Genomic DNA, 19,341 nt, shown 5'->3' with positions numbered 1-19,341 from the left:
TGGGGTCTTCTCAAAATTAAACTGGCATACACCTGCTGATCTTGCCCCCTCACCCCCTCAAATACACCCCTGCACCCCTCCCCTTCCCTCACACACAGCAGCTCATCCATTTTACTTCTTTTCTTCCTCACTGTTTTACTGCTTCAGTGTTATCATCAGTATCCTTTCTTTTATCTAATCACCTTAAAACAACTTCTTTATTTACTTTTACCTGCAGATTTTATAACAGCTGATCTGCACAAGGAAGTTCAACGACGTCAGTTAGTCTTGGATTAGAACGAGCGCTAACCTTGCAAAGCAGATGGATCCGCCTGTTTCCGTGTTTCTCACTGGCGAATCTGTATTGCAAAGCTCCCGTCTGAATTGTTTGGGTCCAGTTAGAAAGTGACCGGACCAATCAGTTTCAAGGGGCAGTAATTTTGGGCGTGGTGGAGTGGTGACGTAAGCAAACAGCAATAAGAAGCCAGTGCAGTTATGGCAGAAGACATTAGCGTGGATGCTGCTAAAGTGCCAGTTTTATCAAAACTTGATGACATTTCTTTGTTAAAAGAAGAACAAAGAACAGCAGTGATTTGTTTTCTATTCAAAAACAACAAAAGTCGTGTACTGACATGTCTACAGTCACCATGGTTCGCGTTGTGCTGTTTTATATGGAGTTTATTCCTTGGTACTTAATGAAGTTTATCATAAATTCACAAACTAAACAATCGTAGATGTAAACTTTTGACAAGAGAGGTTGGCTCCGGATGGCAACAATCTCCAAAAATCGATATCTTTAGGGTTAATTTACTAATGTGTGACGGCCAGGTAAAGTTGATGAAAATGGGCCCACAACTACTGAGAATGTTGGAGGAGAAAAAAATAAATCTGTTGGCATATCTGAGTTTTTAAAAGAGAGGAAAAAAGCCCAGACAAACTAAAGTTTATGTTTGGTCAATGTTGTATATATACGATAACAGCTGAGATTGGCTCTGGCCTCTGGTCCCAAATGGGATAAGAGACGTTTAGATAATGGATGGATAATCCAGGCCCTCTATGCATTTTTTATTCATCACCGGGGAATTAATTAAATGATCTGGTGGTAATAGTTGCGGGATATCATCACTCCCCAGAACAAGAAAAAAAAAAAACCAAACAAAACGATGTGGCAATGCAACTAATTGTGATGAAAAATGCAGCTGTTCAACTGATGAAGCTAAATAGCAAGTTTTAATTACACAGTTCTTCTTCACAAATGTGTCAGCTTTTAAACTTTTTTCTCTGTTTTTCCATTGAGTAACTGGGTTGTGGTTGTAAACAATGTCTTATGTGTTAAATATAAAAAATGTTAAAATTAAGGTGCCTTCATCAGCAGCTGTTGAACATCTGCAATCTATTTTGGCTGCTATGAAAGCTAGCAGGCAGCAGCTGCAGATATTGAGTTCTCAACCCAGAAATAGCAGCTACACTAGTTGTTTACAGATATTTGAAACCAGAAACTGAAAACTGTTGGTTGGTTAATGCCAGTTTAGCGAGTTTAATGAATGGCTCTATTTAGTTGCATGTTGAGCTTTTTGGGAGTTTGACCAAATGTCTGTTCATCTCTGCCATCTCTGCAGTACTTTTTCTAGGGCGAGTCCTGATGCAGTATAGTACCTGATCGATCTCGTGTTCTTTAAGGATGACAGTCTCCGGAGAAACTCGAGGGATCCTGGGAATGGCTGGCGAGTAGTTCCTATTGTGTGAAAGAACAAGAAACAATTCAGATCGAAGAATTTCTTCTCACATCTCCTCCCAAGTGCTCATCCCTGGTGTGTAGTGAGTGTCTATGGTGCATCCCCATCTATCCATCCATCTATGAGCGTGTGGCTACCAGCTTGGCTCTCTCGCCTGCTTCCCCACCCTGCCCCCCTTACGCTGTGCCCAGCCCTCTCTCGTACTCCAGTGATTTCTTGGGGGAGAGGAAATCGTCATCATGGTCTTTCATGTCATCCATCTTCATGTACCTGGCCCCTTCTGTCCCCAAGAGCTCCTCTCCTTCAGAGAACAACATGCCAAAGAGAGCGAACAGACCGTGGTCAGGTTGGTGAAACAGCACAAGAAGAGAAAGAGAGAAAGAAAAGAACGAGATTGTTAACCAGAGGGGTTAGAAATTACATGAGAGAGGAGGACTAAGGAGATGGCTCTGGGGTTAAGGGGTTAGACTAGTGAGATGAGACATTAGTGACAATGGACATCCCTGCTTCTTCCCTGCTTCTCATCCTGTTACTTCCACTCAACATCAGAAACACTTAAAAGAAATTATTATTAATATTTTATTAAGGATCCCTAATGGGATGTAACAATACACTTAATACAGGATCATCATACAATATACAGTATAACACAAATTTATCATGATTTTTAAGAATTTGTGAAATTCATCACTAAATAACAGGGATCCAGGATATTAGATCTTGGACAATAATGCCAATATATTCTTATATTTTTTTTTATGAATTTTGCACTCTTATGTGAGTGGTTTCATGCTGTTCATGTTTTAGTGTCTTCAGCTTCAATGTGGCACCCTTATCTTTAATTATTGTTCTAACTTTTACAGTATGTGTTCACCTCCAGCCTTCACTTTAACTTTGAAATAACCTTTACATGTGGGTACGCCTCCTTACTTCTGCCTCTTTTCTTCATCTAATGACTTCAAGCAAGAGTTAATTAGAAGATGCAGCCTTTGGCTTAATAAAAAAAGAGCTATGCTCCATATATACAACCTAATTTCCTGAAAAATTAGGGTGATGTGTAAAATGTAAATAAAAACAGAATGCAATGCTTTTCAAATCCCACAAACTCATATTATATTCACAATAGAATACAGACAACTTATCAGCTCAGGTTATTTACCATTTTATGAAAACTATTAGCTCATTTTGATTTTGATGGCAGCAACACATCTCCAAAAAGTAGTGACAAGGCTATGTTGACCACTGTGCAGCATCTCATTTTCTTTCTGTAAATTTCTGGGAAGTGAGGAGACCAGTTGCTGCAGGTTTGGGAGGAATTTTGTCCCATTCTTGTCTGATGTAAGATTGTAGCTGCTTGACAGTCCTGTGTCTTTTTTGGCACAATGTTTTGTAAGGGTATTGTCGTGATAGATGTGGAATGTGGTTTAACATTTTCTTGCTGAATATGCTAGGCTTTCCCTGAAAGAGACACTGTCTGGATGGGAGCATATGTTGCTCTAAAACCTCTGTACACTTTTCAGCATTGATAGTGCCTTTTCAGATGAGCTGCCAATGCCATAGGCACCAACACAACCCTGTACCATCAGAGATACAGGCTTTAGAACCATGTGCTGATAACAAGCTGGATGGTCTCTCTCCTTTTTTGTCGGCAGGACACGGTGTCCATGGTTTCCAAAAAAGAATTTCGAATTATGACTCATCTGACCATAGAACAGTTTTCCATTTTTCCTCCCAACATTTTAAATGGGCTTTGGCCCAGAGAAGACAGTGGTGTTTCTTGTTCACATATAGCTTCTTCTTTGCATGATAAAGCTTTAACTTGCATTTGTAGATGGAATGGCCAGCTGTGTTGACAGACGATAATTTCTGGAAGTACTTCTGATCTCATGCAGTGATTTTCAGTACAGAACCATGCCTTTTCTAATGCAGTGCTGCCTGAAGGTCACAAGCATCCAATATTGACCTTCAGGCTTGTCCCTTGGGCTCAGAGATTTCTCCCGATTCTCTGAATCTTTCGATGATATTCTGAACAGTAGATGGTGGTATATTCAATTTTATGTTATTCAATGCTTCTTTTGAAAATTTTCCAAAACCTCTATCTGAGAGACTCTGCCTCCCTAATACGCTCCTTTTATAACCAGTCATGTTACTGACCTATTTCCAGTTACATAGTTGCAAAATGCTCCTACTGCTGTTTCGTAATAACCACTTACTTTTCTTGCATTTTGTTGCCCTGTCCCTATTTATTGAGATATGTTGCTGCCATCAAATTCAAAATAAGCTAATATTTTAAATGAAATGTTCTGTTTAAATTAATATTTTACACAGCACCCCAACTTTTTTTAGAATAAGGGTTGTATGTACATTTCTCAAGACTATTTCTTTCACAGGATTTAGTCAGGAGATGGAGAAACCAACTAAATTAGAGCATAATGACCTGTGTCTACGGCCACTGTTTTTTTGCACCGGCGGCACTCATTTCCAAAACAAAGCTAATGTAGTCTAATATTTTCAGCATTCATTGTCCTGAGTGCAAAAAATGCCCCTTTTTTCCCCACATCAAACGTGATATACGTTATTGCTGGGCTCACGCTGACAGGCTCACAGTGCTCACAGTTGAAAGCAGTTCAACTTTTGGGACTGGGCCATGCTCTCTGCCCAATCAAAATCAAGAAGAGGTGGGATTTAGCAACAATACTCACAGGTCAAGAATGCTCTAAAACTGAGATTTGCTAGTGCAAATCACAGCAGCTGTGGACACAGGTCCTCACAATGTACAGAGTGCACATCTGTAGAAGAGGCATAATCTCAAAATGTGTTGTCTTGTGAATAAAAACCTTCTAGGTGTTGGATAGTAGCTTCCTCACAGAGACAAACACAAACACAGAACGACATCAGATAACACAACACAGTGACACAAGTACAAGCTGTCCTGCTCTCTCCTGTAAACATCCTGATGTGAGCTGAGGTGGCTTTTCCTTACTTACCCCCCAAGAACACACCGTAGTTTTCTAGAAATCCCCAGCGACAAAAAGGAGTCTTCCCCGTGTATTAAATAGTGAGTGTATCAGCACAGCCTGTGTGAGTGGGAGTCTGTATGTAGTCCAGAGCTGGAGTGATGTGGTAGGTGTCATAACACCATGTTTGACTGCATGAGTGCACTTCTCTAAGGTTCACATGAGGCAGCTCCTGACATATACGCTCCCTGTGATATGTACTGCACCGTGTGTGTGTGAGAGCGTGCATCAGATAACCTGACGATATCATTTTACAGTTCCGGATACGAGATGTGTCTTTAAGACGGAGACTCAGCCGCTCTATTTAGAGCAACTGTGACAATCTGTCAGTTGAATTATCAGGAGGCTAAAAATATCAAGATATAAAGTCCTCTAGCATCACTGTGAGTGATGTTGTGAGGCATTATAATGTGAAACCTGTAATGACAGGTATTCAAAGCCACTAGGGGGCAGCAAAAACAAACTTCTTAGAAAACAGCAGCTTTCACAATTGTGTCATAATTTCCGATACTTTGACATTTTTCTCACAACATATTTTAAAACAATAAAATCTACATTCTTATAATGGCAGAAGACAGTGTAAAAGCTTTAGGGAAACCACAAATCAGTCATTTTTTAACTCACGGCTCTGTAAAGAAGAGAACTTACAGTGGTGATCCATTCAGAATTCCTAGACTTGAAAATACGAGGTGTCTAAAGTCCTTCTGGCGTCTGATGAAGGGGAAGTTACATTTATGTCTTCTAAAAACAGACTGAGAGCAGAGGAGGAGACACTGTCTAAACTGCAAAAGCACACTAGGAACGTCTGTGAAGGTTCTCATTCATACAGGTCACAGAGGTCAATGACCTCAATCAACTTGATTGATCTCAATCAAGTCCTGGTGCCCTCTTGACAAAGATTTTGATAGTTTGGGAGCATTTCTTTACCAAAATGTTGCACATGTATTTGTGAAAGAGGGTGCTTGCAATTTAAGGTGATTAAAAACATGAAATGACCCAATATTTAGAACTTAGGACTTTATTTTTGTTGCAGAGGTATCGAAACTGGTATAGAAGTTATCATATTTTAACTCGTATCCTACTCAATTCTAAATTTCGGCTTCTGTGACAACCCTAGCAGGTTATTTATAGATTAAGAGAGAGAGAGAGAGAAAGAGAGGGATAGACGGATGGACAGAAAGCATCAAAACAGGACTTTAATGAGAGGCCTGCTGGTGCTCCGTGTAACTCTCGGGTCAATCAGTGAAGTTTAAGAAATCCTCTGAAGTGTGCAGACACAAACTGCCCACTGTCTCATATGAGCCAGTCCTGCAGGCTGTGCGCATGCAGTGCATAACTCAGAGACTTGTGTAGCACTGCCCGTGCAGTCCCTTTACTATCCGTGGAAACCTTGTTTTCTTTTTATCAAACCTTTCATTGCAACACCGCAATGTCTGTATGATGCCATGACTGCTGTAATGCCAGACAGTGGGTGCATAAAAACGCAAGACACGTACCTTTTAACATCACTACATCATCTTCTTTCTCCTCCTTTATGATTTTCATACCTCGCCTCATCTTTACTGCATGGTGATGTATGGATACATGACTGATTTAAATGAACCCCTGAGGAAGATAATGTTCCTCGAGGAATTTTTGTAATCAAGTGACTCAAGGAATTGTTTCAGCCCTAGATTAGGATAATGGTTTTAATTTGCTTGGCCATAAACACGCCTCCATATAGGTGTGTTGCTTGATGTGACAGCTGAATATCTGGTGAAACTTTTAAAAACACAGATAATGTTATTTGGGTCTTCAACGTCCTGCCTTTAAATATTTTCAAAGAAACAAAAGAAGGAATTCCTCAGCTGGCAAGTTTATTACTTCATCTTACGCCGTCTCTGCTGCAATTTAAAGCATTAAGTGTAACTATTGGGAAACTATTAATGCTGTCTGTGATTGATCGGGTTGCTTTTGTAAGTCATACACAGACATCAGTATTAATTTCAGTTTATTTCATAACCAGCTTAAACTCCTCTCAGAGCTTTTACATACATTTTTTACTGTTATTCCCTCAGATTCTTGAGCGACCAATCTCCCAGCCGAAAAAACACAAATTGGTAATGTTGGGACGTAAAGACAACTGCAAATGATGGCATAAATGGAAAGACATTTAAATACAGACGAGTGTAGACACACATTTTAAAGCGATGATCTGAAAAGACAGAGATACTCTACGTAGAACTACTGAAGCTCACAGAGCAGCTTTCAAATGTTTCTCAACACAGATTTATAATATCTGGTGTGCTGTTAGTAAAAATGGGTGATCTCTAAGTGTTAACTATAAAGACTACTGTTACAACATGGAGGAGAAAAGACACCTGGAGTTAGATCATGAGAGTGTTACTGAAGGGACATATAGAGGTTAGAGACATGGGTGCTATGGGCGCATGCCAATGAGAAACCAGAGCCACCATCACAGTGAGCACTACCACAGAGAGAACGAGAGAGAGAGAGATAAAGGCAGAGAGGGGGAGCTTGAAATGAAGCCAGACAATATATAACACCGACCTATGAATGTCGCACAAAGAAAGAAAGAGACATTCATACCTAATGTTAGCTGAGCAATTCCTAAAAAAGGGCAAAAAGCAAAAATAGGATTGGAAAAAAATGAATATTTACGTGACCAGCTCTTACAGCATAAAAACCAGGCTTTGTAACATTGAAAGTATGCCTTGTTTTCTACTTATTCATATGATTTTTAAGAATTAAAGCGCTTTACCTTCATCCTCAGAAACATCCAAAATCTCATCCACTGTTTCTGGAAAACTCATGCGATGTTTCTCTGTAGTCGTCTGCAGACACAAGGAGAAGGAACCAGTTATAGAAACAAATGTGAAAATGTTTTAACTAAATGGCATTCTCATGTGACATATAAAGTATTTACCCCCTTGGATGTTTTACCCTTTCACTGGTTTTAAAAATTAATCATGGCCGATGTAATTTTGCTTTTTTAAACCAAGGTGAAAACCTCGGTTCTGGAGTGGCCGTGTCAAAGCCCAGACCTCAATCCAGTAGAATATTTGTGGCTAAACTTGGAAAGGGCTGTTCACATCTGATCGCAGTACAACCTGACAGAGCTTAAGCAGTTTTACAAAGAAGAATGGAGTAGAATTACAGTGTCCAGATGTGAAATCCTGATTCAGACCTATCCACACAGACTCAGTGCTGCGATTACAGCCAAAGGTGAATCTACTAAATACTGACTTGAAGGGGGTAAATATTCAAGCAGTCACTTATCAACATTAAATATTTTTATTTAATTGATATAACTAAATCTGTCTTCACCTTGACATTAAAGATGTTTTTTTTTTGTCAAAAAAGCCAAATCAAGGGTATAGGGGATAACATCCAAGGGTGTGAATACTTTTTAAAGGCACTGGAGGGTGTTGTTGTGTTTCTAAACTTCTCACCATTGAAACTGTCTCCTCAGTGACGAGCTTTAGGACGTCAATCACAGAGATGTATCCCAACCTCTTAGCGATAGCCAGGGCTGAAGTACCATTCTGTTGGACAGAGAGGATTAGACTTGTTTAGATCTCTGATAATAATACTACACAAACAACTTAAGACCTTTTCATGTGTGCACTAAACAAATATATCTTGGGATAAGCTGCCTGTGAGAACCAAAATAGCCAAATTTTGCCCCCCAACTTGATGTAGACCTCTGCCCCTCCAAATAAAAAGTTTATAACACACAAGGATGAGCCTGGTGCAGACTCATAGTATCTCAGTCTTTAAGTTTGGAAGCAGCTTTATACTTCTTCTGCTTGCCGGCATGTTATTTTCTATCCCTTTGGTTGATCCTGTGATGACTCAAATTATACATAGTGGTGATATAAAGCAGACAAATATTTCTTCATCTGCTATCCTGGAGCATGTGGGAAAGAGCAACTCAGTGGGAGTCTGCCTTGAAATTTTGGAGAAACTTTCAGGAGCGCATGTGTGCAAAGGGTTGTGGAGGAGGAAAAGGATTGTTCATGCTTACTGTTGTGGTCTCATTGGGCTGAGCTCCGTGCTTCAGCAGCAGAGTCACAATGTCAGTGTGTCCCTGCTGGGCCGCCTGGTGCAGAGGAGTGTAACCAAGCTGGAAGAGACAAAAACAGTCTATGTTAAGCTATCATCACTATCATCAGACTTTATCTAAACATCAAATGTCATTTGGATTATTCTTTTTTATTATGATGTGGAGATACAAAAAGCACACACTGATGACAAAACAAAAAGCACAATTATCATTTCATTTATCTGCACTATTTTAGACTTTATTCAACTATAATAATCCTTTCATTAGATTGATCTGATTTTAAATCACAATGCATTACCATGGGCTGTATTCAAAACATCCTGTGTTGCTGCAGATTAATACTTCATCAATTAAGACAAGCAGTTGTATGAATGTAAAAAATCTGTTAAATATCAGCGTTAACATTGATTGTTCCATCCATTGTTATCCTTCAGCCTCCTCTGTATTCATTCATCCATTTTCTTCTCTTCTATTGAACCTCTCCAATCAACTGTCTTCAGCAGCCTGTAATCAGTTTTCTATTGCATCAAAGTAAAATTAAAGCAGCTACAGCAGAAATAATCACCTGATAAAAAAATCCTGCAGCTAACCATCATTGATGTTTTAAATCAGAGTAATTTTCCTTCTCGAGAGGAAACCCTGGAAATGCTTTCTGATGCTTGTACAATCGTTACACCTTGGAGAGGTTAAATGCCCTCGTTACACTATGATGCGGTAAATAAGGCTGTTTTGACAGCCAGAGCTGGGAAAACCCTGCAGCATGTGTTTTAAAGGTATAATGTGCAGTGATGGTCTTTCCTGATGAATGAGTCAGTGACAGCAGACACGCTGTAGCTGCATGACTCACACCTTCAATGACTTTGCTGTAATTTTATCTAAAACCAGAAGGAGGCACTCACTCTTGTTTTGCTGTTGACATTGGCCTGTTGCTGCAGGAGGAACTTCACCATCTTGATGTTGCCATAGTGACACGCCACATGGAGTGGGGTGTAACCCATCTGAGAAAGAGACAAGATAAGTAAAAGTGTCAAAACCAACTAGACTGCAGCAGCTGATAACTCAAGCCTTAATGACTTTTTAATTTGAGCACATTAAGTGGATACAGTGCTCTTTGGAGTTGAATGGTTCATGAATATTGATCAAATAATGGTTCAAGTCCACACAAAAGAAAAGGTTTTTTTGGAAACATATCAGAAATTGTAACATTGCAGCTGCTTTAATGAAGAAACAAAGAATAATGCTATTATTTTTTATTTTTATAAGCAAGCACAAGAGAGATACAACAATTCCCACAATGATAATGCTCCAACCACAATCACAGAGGTACTAGTACATCTCTATGCTGGCCTTTAGATACCCTGTACTACTGACCATATGAATTTAACCTTACCTACAATAATCCGTAATAATCTGGGGAAACTCCAGCTCAGTAGCTGCTCTACAGCGGGTCCAAGCAGTAGAGGTCTGAGGGATGTTGATCCCTTAAAGCTAAGCCATGTTTTGATGGTAACTTAACCCTCTGCTATGAGATCATAAGGCTATTTATGCTTCAGCACTTACACACTATCTGCGGCAGCTCAACACGGATGTTACAGGAGTCTCTACACTCTCTTAAGATATCTTTACCCTTGTTGAGCAAACTTTGTTTTTTCTAATAATTCTTACCCTCGTGGCAGCGTATACAGAAGCTCCTTGTTTCACCAAGATATCTGCGATGCCAACATGTCCCTCCTGAGCCACCAGATGCAGTGGGGTTAATCCACTCTGGGAATAAAACATTCGTCGGAAGTCATTAGAAGCAGGCAAACAGCGACAAGGTCATGTTTTTTTTTCCTGGGCAAAGAACCCATACAGCCCCGACCAAAATAAATCTATCAGTATCAATAATCAATATTAACTGTTTGCACTGCCGACTGTGTGTAATTTTATGTTTTAAGATATTTGTGGACACCATCATCTTGCATTCCTGCAAAAATGCTCAGCTACTTTATTGCACCTTGTGTGCATATAATATTTATGGAATGGCTGTCAAATCATTAAAGTTTTCAAGTGCAATGAATTGCATTTTTATTGCATGTTTTAAATCTAATTATTTTGCACTTCAAAACTTATTTTGGGTGTTGATTACTTTTCATAACTACTACATAGGATATATTTCACATTCACCTTGGAAACCCCCCATAGAAAGTGTTTGGGAAGGGCAGGACTTTTTCAGAATATAATCAGAAGGTGATTGGACAAAAATTCTATCACTATGGGACAATCAGTGACAAGACAAAATGAGGTTGTAGGCATGCACAGTTTCAGTTGTAACCTCAGCTCGATAGGACAGCGCTGCTGTAGCTTATGATCTTGTTGGTAGATTAAACTCATGCTGAGGAAAGTGCAAAAACATCTTCACCAAAAAAAAAAAAAAAAAAAAAAAAAAAATAAATGCTTTAATTGCAGCTCTTTGCTCTTGTTTCAAATAAAGAAATGTTGTCCAGTTATGGTGAAATGGATGCTTTACTATGGCTACATCCCAGCTTAACATTACCCCTATGGCAACCATTGCTATATACTACTGCCTCGTTCTCCTCAAATGACACTGATTGGTCAGGTCCGTTGTCAGACCGGGTGCAATCATTTCCAAATGGAGCTTTGCAAGATGAATTGCAGACATGTAATCTGGCCATTCCTACTGCTTTGCAAGGTTAAGTTTATAAAATGGGGCAAAAGAGATTGATTATGATGCTGAATTTTATATTTGTTAATCAAATAGGTGCTGCGACCATGACTTAAAGGTAGGAGATAGCTTCAAAGTGCCTCTTCTGTTGAACATACAGTGTTGCATAGTGCATGTACAAAATGTCTCTCTGTTGCCTAATGATCCACAGTAAACTGGTAATTTTCAGGCACAGATTACTTTTTAACTTGTCCACTGAGCTGACTGCAAGTTTGTCAAAGAGAAATGAGAAATTTAAAGGTGCTCTAACTTAACTGTGAAAGCAAGAAGATACTATAGTGAGTAGTATCAAGCTGCTGCCCCACTATGGTAGCTCAACAGTATGCAATTAATGCATTTTTTATTTAGTGTTGCAATAAATGAATGGACAGACCTCATTTTTACACTTTAAACTGGTTTCATATTTTTTATTGTACTCTATTTAAACTTTTTTAACAGCAGTACTGCTGCTTAACTACCTTTCATCTTTCTAATTCTCTTACCTTAACACCCTGGTGCAGGAACATTGACCATGCATGTGTAAATCTTCATGTCAACAAACCTGATCCTGATTTGTTTCTTACCTTGTTTCCGAGGTTGACATTGGCCTGTTTGGAGATGAGAAGGGAGACCATGTCCGGTCTTCCTTCCTGTGAGGCCAGGTGGAGAGGTGTGACCCCCTGCAGTGACTCAGCATTGGCTGAAGCTCCGTACTGCAGCAGGCTGTTAGCCACCTCCACCTGGTTCTGCTTGGATGCTATGTGGAGGGCAGTGTAGCCATTCTGACACACAGACAGAGGTTATTGTTTAGAAAAATGTATTTATGTGCTTAAAACAGCCAGCTAGAATGATTGTGCATTGTTTTTCATTGCTTACCCTGGCTGCACTGTGTGGAGACCCTCCTTTGCTAACAAGTAAGTTGACGACATCGAGGTTGTTGTGATGCACGGCGACATGCAGTGGAGTCAAACCATTCTAAAACAAAAGACAAAACAACTTTGTCAGAATGGTGTTGATCAATAAACCCTCAGTCAGACATTTGTGTTCTTACCTTCCCTGCAGCATTAGGGTTGGCTCCTCTCTCCAGTAACAGCTCTGCTACGTCCACTTTGCCATACTTTGAGGCCACATGTAGCGGAGTAAAGCCTTTCTGCAGAGGCAGCATTAGAAGATGAACATCCATTAAGCACTGGGACCAGACACTAAAGGTTCATGGCATTCAGATATTACAGGAGAATGCAGTGAAGGGTAAGAAGGCAGGCTTTACCTTGGTCATCTTGGTCTGCTGAGCCTCCATGTCTAAAAGGATGCGTACAGTTTGAACATGACCTTCCCGTGCAGCGATGTGAAGAGGTGTGTGGCCTGCTGTGGTGGTGGAATTAGGGTTGGCTTTCTGCTCCAGTAGCAGCTTCACCAGCTCCTTGTGGCCCATACGGGCAGCACAATGCAGGGGTGTTTGGTCATCCTGGACAGAGGGATAGTTATTATATGTAGTGTAAACAAAATAATTTATAATATAATCTCAAGTTTTACAGTAAAATCTAAATGATGCTGCAGTGTGAAGAGACCACCTTCCTTAATACTATAAAAGTCATATACAAAACTTTAAAAAAGCTGGTCTGTCTTTATATTTGTACAGCAGATCTCCATGGTGCCTACATGTACTTTTAAAATGCTGGTTTCCTTTTACTGAGACTCTGAACGGTTCCACACAAGTTTCCATCCTGGGCTTACATGCCATCCTACCCTTCGGGGTAGGACACTGAAACAACTGACCTGATGCATCATAACTGAATACAGCTTTATACTGTTATCTGAGTATTTCAATCATTATCTAATAATAGAGGAATGGTCATGCAAGAGTACAGTCTTTACCTTAGCCTTAGCGTCCACTGGTGCTGCGTTCTGTAGTAAAAACTCTGCCACTTCAAAGTGTCCTGCTCTCGATGCCATATGGAGTGGAGTCTCCACCTTCTTCTCATAACAGAGAAACAAATCCCATGTTTAGACAACCAGTGTTACAGCAAAAAATATCAGCACAGAATTTGATTGGATGTTTGTGTTTCATTTAGATTTTAGGAAACTCACCACATTGGATGCACTGGGCGAGGCTCCTTTCTGTAGCAAGATCTTCACAATGTTGAGATGACCCATAAATGAAGCCACATGTAACGGGGTCAGGCCAGACTATTTAAAAAGAGAGAGAGAATTTAATAAATGCTTTGAAGAATTGTGAGTCTTGATATATACATCTCCATGACTCCAAATTAGAGATTATTTTAATGTCTTCATCAAACACCTTATACCTAGCTGTCAGCTACCTGTAGTAACTCTGTTACTGTTTATTGTGACTAGAAGTGTAATTCACACACTTACAATCACAGAGAATTTAAAATTCTCATTACTTGTTACATTTTTAGACAGCTAACAACTTGAGGATAAAGGTTAGTAAACATCCGGTTTGGCAAAGACCGTGACACCGTAAGCACAGCAGCATCCTGGGAGAAAGAGTATGTGCTTGATGCAAAGACACACACACACCAACAAACTCTGAAAAACGCATATACACACAATGGCTGACCACTTGAACGTGAGCTTTCTGTCTTGCAAATACCAGTTTTATTTTTCCCTCCCTGAGATAAAGGACAAAAATATTATGGTGACTTGGGGTTTACATGCAGAGAAGAAAACTCTGTCAACCGCAGGACCCAATTTTATTTACGAACACATGGCTGTGTTTGTTGTGCTCCCTTTTTTGGCCAGCTCGCTTCCTGATTGGTTGCCGTTCCATTTCACTTTACAATCCTGCTTGGCTGTCCTCTGTTCGGAAATACCTGAATTTTGAAAACGGCTCAAATATCGCTTAAAAGTTTTTTAACTCTCATGAGGACATTTTTCAGATGTTTCAATACAGAAATATATCGCAGGAGTGCGGTGGAAACTCTTTCTCTGCATTTACACGTCACAGGACGTAATGTATGACCAGATCACTCCGAGACAACATGGTGCGGTACATGTGGACAGAAGAGGATATGAGACTTTTCTTAACATTCTTATACTCTCGCACGTGGCCTTTGCCTCTGAACTATCATCTGTTGCCTTCGTCTTTTGTTCAGAGAAACTGCTGTAGATGTAATCATAACTGTACCAACATGCAACAGGTTTTGGGCCTCCATCTTCCTTGCAACAGAGTCTCACAAGATGAGATTTTAACACCCTTCAATGGAAACACATTCAAAGCGCAATTGTACTTAGTCAAAATTTTAGAAATATAGCTTTTATTTTGTGAAAAACTGTAATGGAAACACAGCTTCTGTTAGACTTAGAAAAAGTCATTCATGTTTTTCTCCAGAGGTGATTATTGTAACGCTCTGTAGTCAGGAGTCAGAAAATGCTGCTACATGGGTTTTGACCTCTTCCAGAAAATTTGAGCACATCAACCGAATTCTTCACTTGTAATTCTTCTACTCTGGTGACTTAAGGTGATTGAGCTCTTGCTGTTCAGGACTCGAAGCTTTAGAAACCCCTGCTAGTGGATGTAAGATTAGCCAACTCTATGCCTACTTTAAACTACTGCTGAAACTCCCTTCTATCTGACAAACTCCTCTTAACTGAGTGATACTCCAAGTTACTTTACTTCATTTTCTTGTTAAAGTTTCATCTTGTTTTGGTTTTTGAAAATTTTAATGTTTCATTTCTCTTATTTGCTACCTCAAATATTTTTATAGTCTGTTAGTAAGACCCTCGTAAATCTGGTTTTGAATGGTGCTTTGGGACCAACCCTTTTTTCCTCACCTCAGTCACAGCCTCTAAAGATGCAGAGTGTTTCAGCAGGAGATCCATAACACGCATGTGGTTCTTTTTACAAGCAATGTGCAAAGGAGTAAAGCCATTCTGTAAAAACAGAGAAAGGGTGTTCAGTGTTAGAAAGTTTAAAAACGACTGTGCATTGTCAAACAAAAAATGAAAACTGATTCAGTGCGTGTGAATGCAACTGACCAGTGCTCGAGAGTTAGGTTTGCCCCCTTTGTCTAGCAGCACTTTGGCCATGCGGTGGTGGCCGCAGTGCGCTGCCACATGCAGAGGGGTAAGATGGTCCAGTGTGATATCATCAATCTCTGCGTTATACTGCAGAAGCTGCTTGACGCAGTCCATGTGGTCCCCCTGTGCTGCCATGTGGATTGGAGACAGGCCATTCTGCAACAAATAAACACAAGAAAATGTGGATATTCCTATCGCTTACAAACAAGGAAGCAACCTGTCTAGAGGTAAAAGAAATTATCTGAAAAAAGAGAAGAAGGAGATGAGGAATCAGAAATGTTAAGATTAATCACTTAAAACAATTCGAGGATAAGCAACAAAACGCAAAGGCCCCCAAAACTTGTAATATTGGAAAGATCTGCTTTTAGTTTCTTTGGTGAGAAATGTTTAAAATTTACCTCAGAAAGAATCTGAGCTGAAAACAGAAAAACCCTCTCTTTCGATCATATTTGTTTTAAAGGGTTTTTGCTTTTAATATTTGACCTGTTTTTGTTGTTTCATTGATTATTTCATCAATATAATCGTTCATTTTTTGCCCTTTTACCTTGAAGTAGGATGTTATTATTTCCCCAGCACTGCTTTTCCCAATCCTTCTCTAATTATTTTAATTATACCACATTTTATTTTTATCTTCTCTAACCTTTCCTGCACCTTAAAATCACTGGAAATAAGGATTTTTATCTCCAGAGGATTCTGATAAATAAATAATAAGTGTTCAGTTCTGTTTTAGGAGATACAAATAATTTTCTTCGCTTGAGTCTTGGTGTATTAATACCTTGGTCTTTGCCTGGATGGGGGCTCCATGGTCCAGCAGGATCTCTATAATCCTGACGTGGCCGTTTCTTGCAGCACAGTGCAGAGGAGTCAGCTCATCCTGGAAATAGAGGATGGTTACTGATTCAGCTAATGATGCATCAAATTAGAAACAAAGAAACAATAGGATAGATGTCTGCTGCACCTTGGTCTTGGCATCTATCTGAGCCCCTCTGTCCAGCAGTAGTCGGACCATGATCACATTACCCCGCCTGGATGCAATGTGCAGAGGAGTGATACCATTCTGCAGAGGGCGACAGATGCTCTTAGACAGGAACACACAAAGAGAACATACAGCCATGCCAAAGTTTAACCTTCAACAGCATTAATTATTCCCTACCTTTGGGGTGAAGTTGACATTGGCTCCTCTGTTGAGCAGCAGCTGAGCGACGTTCAAGTTTTCATAGTGTGCAGCAATATGGAGGGGTGTGAATCCAGTCTGCAGGGACATGAGATGAAATGGTCGCTTTGCACGTTGAAAACAAAAAACACATGGCCAGTTTTTGGTAACATGTGCTGCCTTTCATGAACATTCATACCTTGCTGAGTACGTCAGGATTGGGGTCGTTCTGCAGAAGCACTGCGGCTGTGCGTGTATCGTCGTTGCGTGCTGCAATGTGCAGTGCTGGGAGGCGGACCTTTCCCTTGGTGCCATAGTTGATAAGCAGGGCTACAACGTTCTCGTGTCCCTGCTGAAGAGCCACTGCAAGAGGAGTAAATCCATCCTGAAACACACAGGAGAGGGTTACAAAACTGCTGACACATGGAGCGAAAATGAGAGAGGAGAGAGGAGGAAGGCTCATGAGAATGAAACAGAATGGAAACACAGAGTCTGGATCAGCAGGGATGGGATTGAGGAGTTTGGGAGATTCGTCTTTGATAACTTCTTTCAGTCCTTCAGTACCTCAGTTGGAATGCTTTGATTGGCTCCGTTCTCCAGAAGAAACTTCACAACCTCTAGATGGTTTTCTTGTGCAGCCATGTAGAGTGGAGTGAAACCCTTCTGTCTCAGAAAGACGTCCGGCAGACACGTACACATACACCCACAGCGGCAGCAGAAGAGACACAAGCACAACAACAGAAAGATAGGAAGACATTCACAGATGCACGCACCAGGATGTACACAAAGAGGAAACAGCAGCACACAGAAATATAGGAACAAATACACATGTTAACAGATGGAATTGCAATAGCTGCTACAATGGTTTCACAGTTTCACAGTAAAGGTCACAAAGCGTTTTGTGTGATCACCACAGAGAGAGCGTCACTGGTTCTCACCTGAGACTGAGCATTGACGTTGGCCCCGTAGTTTACCAGCTCTGTGACCACCTGCTCCTGCCCCGCCAGGGCTGCAATGTGCAGGGCCGTGTTCCCTTTCTGTCAAGACACACAAACAAGACAACATTACACTGTTTCAGACTGGCTGCATGTTTGCGTTTGTGCTGCATCTCCCTGCTGTCACTCCTTTGTCTGTCTTGGCCAGTAAAGCTGATTTTGATCTTCTGATTTACAATGGGGAAAGCACTGCCGACACCAAACTCTCAGCTTCTCATCCACCTCTGTGTTATCTCACTTTTCAAAACTATCACCAAGTTAACTATTTTCTCCAGAGGATTAAACATCTATTTTAAGAGGTGGATGCAATAGTTAAGTCATAACTGAAGCCTATGTTGTAATTTTTTTCAGCTGTGAGTAGAGTGTAAACTTGTTGTTCTCATTCTAATTAGGCTATGTTGAAGCTTAAGCATAACACACGACTGTTGTTTATTCAGTCAAGTTAAATTAATCTATGCAAAACATGTATAAAACAACAGCTGACCAGGAGGTGAACCTGAATTGAACCAAAATTTATTCTAAAAACGGATGCTATTAAATTCAAATTAAACATCCTTCAAGCAAATTTAAAAACCCTTGTGTGAAGCAAGGTTTTTAATGTTTAAATAAGTGATTGATGATCAAATTCCCACACCTGCTAAGTTTATCCTACAAGTATAACTGGTGGCATGTCTGTATGTCTGTCTGTGTTGATTTGCATCCCACACCCTTACTCCAGTTGTCCTTGATACTTCTCACAAGACTTCTTAGGTGTACTGGTTTAAAACTGGTGTGACAAAAAAATCACAAATATGTTAAGATTTTCAATAAAACCCCCAAATGTTGCACCGTGTCATTATTCTGGGACTTCTACTGCATTCAATTTACCACGGAATTTGGATGTCTGAGCTGGGGATGACGTAACACCTGAGCTGAATGCGTTCCATTTACTATAAGCTCATAAGTGACAGAGCCGAAAGAAAAAACAGACTATGTTGAAAGACATCCACAAGGAAATGTATTTGGATGAGATGATACACCTGATCAAAATAAGCTCTCTCTAAAGCACTTCTCTGTGCACATATTAAACACGATAAAAATAATAGATACCACTGACGTTACAGTTAAAATTATGCACTGAGAAACCATGGTTTAACTGCTTTGTCAACTGTAGTCACTAGTGTTGCATGAACATGGGTCTGTTTAGTCCCCTTACTGTGTTGTAGGCCTATTACTGAACACATGCACAGTCAAGCGGAGATGCTGAGCCATTATGCAATTATTTGGAGAAAAACACTCCTATCTATGCAAACTAGCCTTACTGCATTAAGCATTTGATCATGAGGATGGTTATAGAACAGCATAAATAGAGATTGCTGTTTTTTTGGTGCACAAACTTTCCGGGGATCCAGAAAGAATTCCACCTCTGTATGACTCTGAAATATATGATGATAAAAAGTTGTGTAAATAAGGTTGGTAAGTATAAGTCTGACATTGCTATAACTAAGCCATAACCAGGAGCTAAACCAGACTCCCAGCTGCCCATTTTTTATCCATGTGAGGCATCGTTAAGCGCGATGAGGATGTGGTTGTTCTCTTAGGGTTTTCTTTATTCAGAGAGTATCTGTGCATGGTGTGGGCAGGATATGACACACCTGTTGCGGGTGCATG

At 40.1% G+C, this 19,341-nt stretch overlaps 1 protein-coding gene across 1 annotated transcript in view; it reads right to left on the bottom strand.

Moving 5' to 3' along the window:
• The window catches only part of ank1a (ankyrin 1, erythrocytic a), a 239,117-nt gene that overhangs the window by 45,994 nt on the left and 173,782 nt on the right, over positions 1-19,341 (bottom strand). Inside the window, exons 6-27 of the mRNA XM_041788242.1 lie at positions 17,635-17,733; positions 17,261-17,359; positions 16,896-17,081; positions 16,697-16,795; positions 16,502-16,600; positions 16,319-16,417; positions 15,502-15,699; positions 15,298-15,396; positions 13,591-13,689; positions 13,378-13,476; positions 12,770-12,967; positions 12,554-12,652; positions 12,379-12,477; positions 12,087-12,284; positions 10,464-10,562; positions 9,698-9,796; positions 8,760-8,858; positions 8,185-8,277; positions 7,494-7,566; positions 7,322-7,342; positions 1,896-2,016; positions 1,636-1,714 (exon numbers count right to left, since the gene is read on the bottom strand). Coding sequence (XP_041644176.1) covers positions 1,636-1,714; positions 1,896-2,016; positions 7,322-7,342; positions 7,494-7,566; positions 8,185-8,277; positions 8,760-8,858; positions 9,698-9,796; positions 10,464-10,562; positions 12,087-12,284; positions 12,379-12,477; positions 12,554-12,652; positions 12,770-12,967; positions 13,378-13,476; positions 13,591-13,689; positions 15,298-15,396; positions 15,502-15,699; positions 16,319-16,417; positions 16,502-16,600; positions 16,697-16,795; positions 16,896-17,081; positions 17,261-17,359; positions 17,635-17,733 — 2,454 coding nt within the window. The remainder of the gene's footprint in view (positions 1-1,635; positions 1,715-1,895; positions 2,017-7,321; positions 7,343-7,493; positions 7,567-8,184; positions 8,278-8,759; positions 8,859-9,697; positions 9,797-10,463; positions 10,563-12,086; positions 12,285-12,378; positions 12,478-12,553; positions 12,653-12,769; positions 12,968-13,377; positions 13,477-13,590; positions 13,690-15,297; positions 15,397-15,501; positions 15,700-16,318; positions 16,418-16,501; positions 16,601-16,696; positions 16,796-16,895; positions 17,082-17,260; positions 17,360-17,634; positions 17,734-19,341) is intronic.

The sequence above is a fragment of the Cheilinus undulatus genome, linkage group 5 (assembly GCF_018320785.1).
Source record: "Cheilinus undulatus linkage group 5, ASM1832078v1, whole genome shotgun sequence".
Taxonomy (NCBI): Eukaryota; Metazoa; Chordata; class Actinopteri; order Labriformes; family Labridae; genus Cheilinus; species Cheilinus undulatus.
The sequence above is the reverse complement of the archived record's forward strand: the minus strand, read 5'-3'. Positions and strand labels throughout refer to the sequence as shown.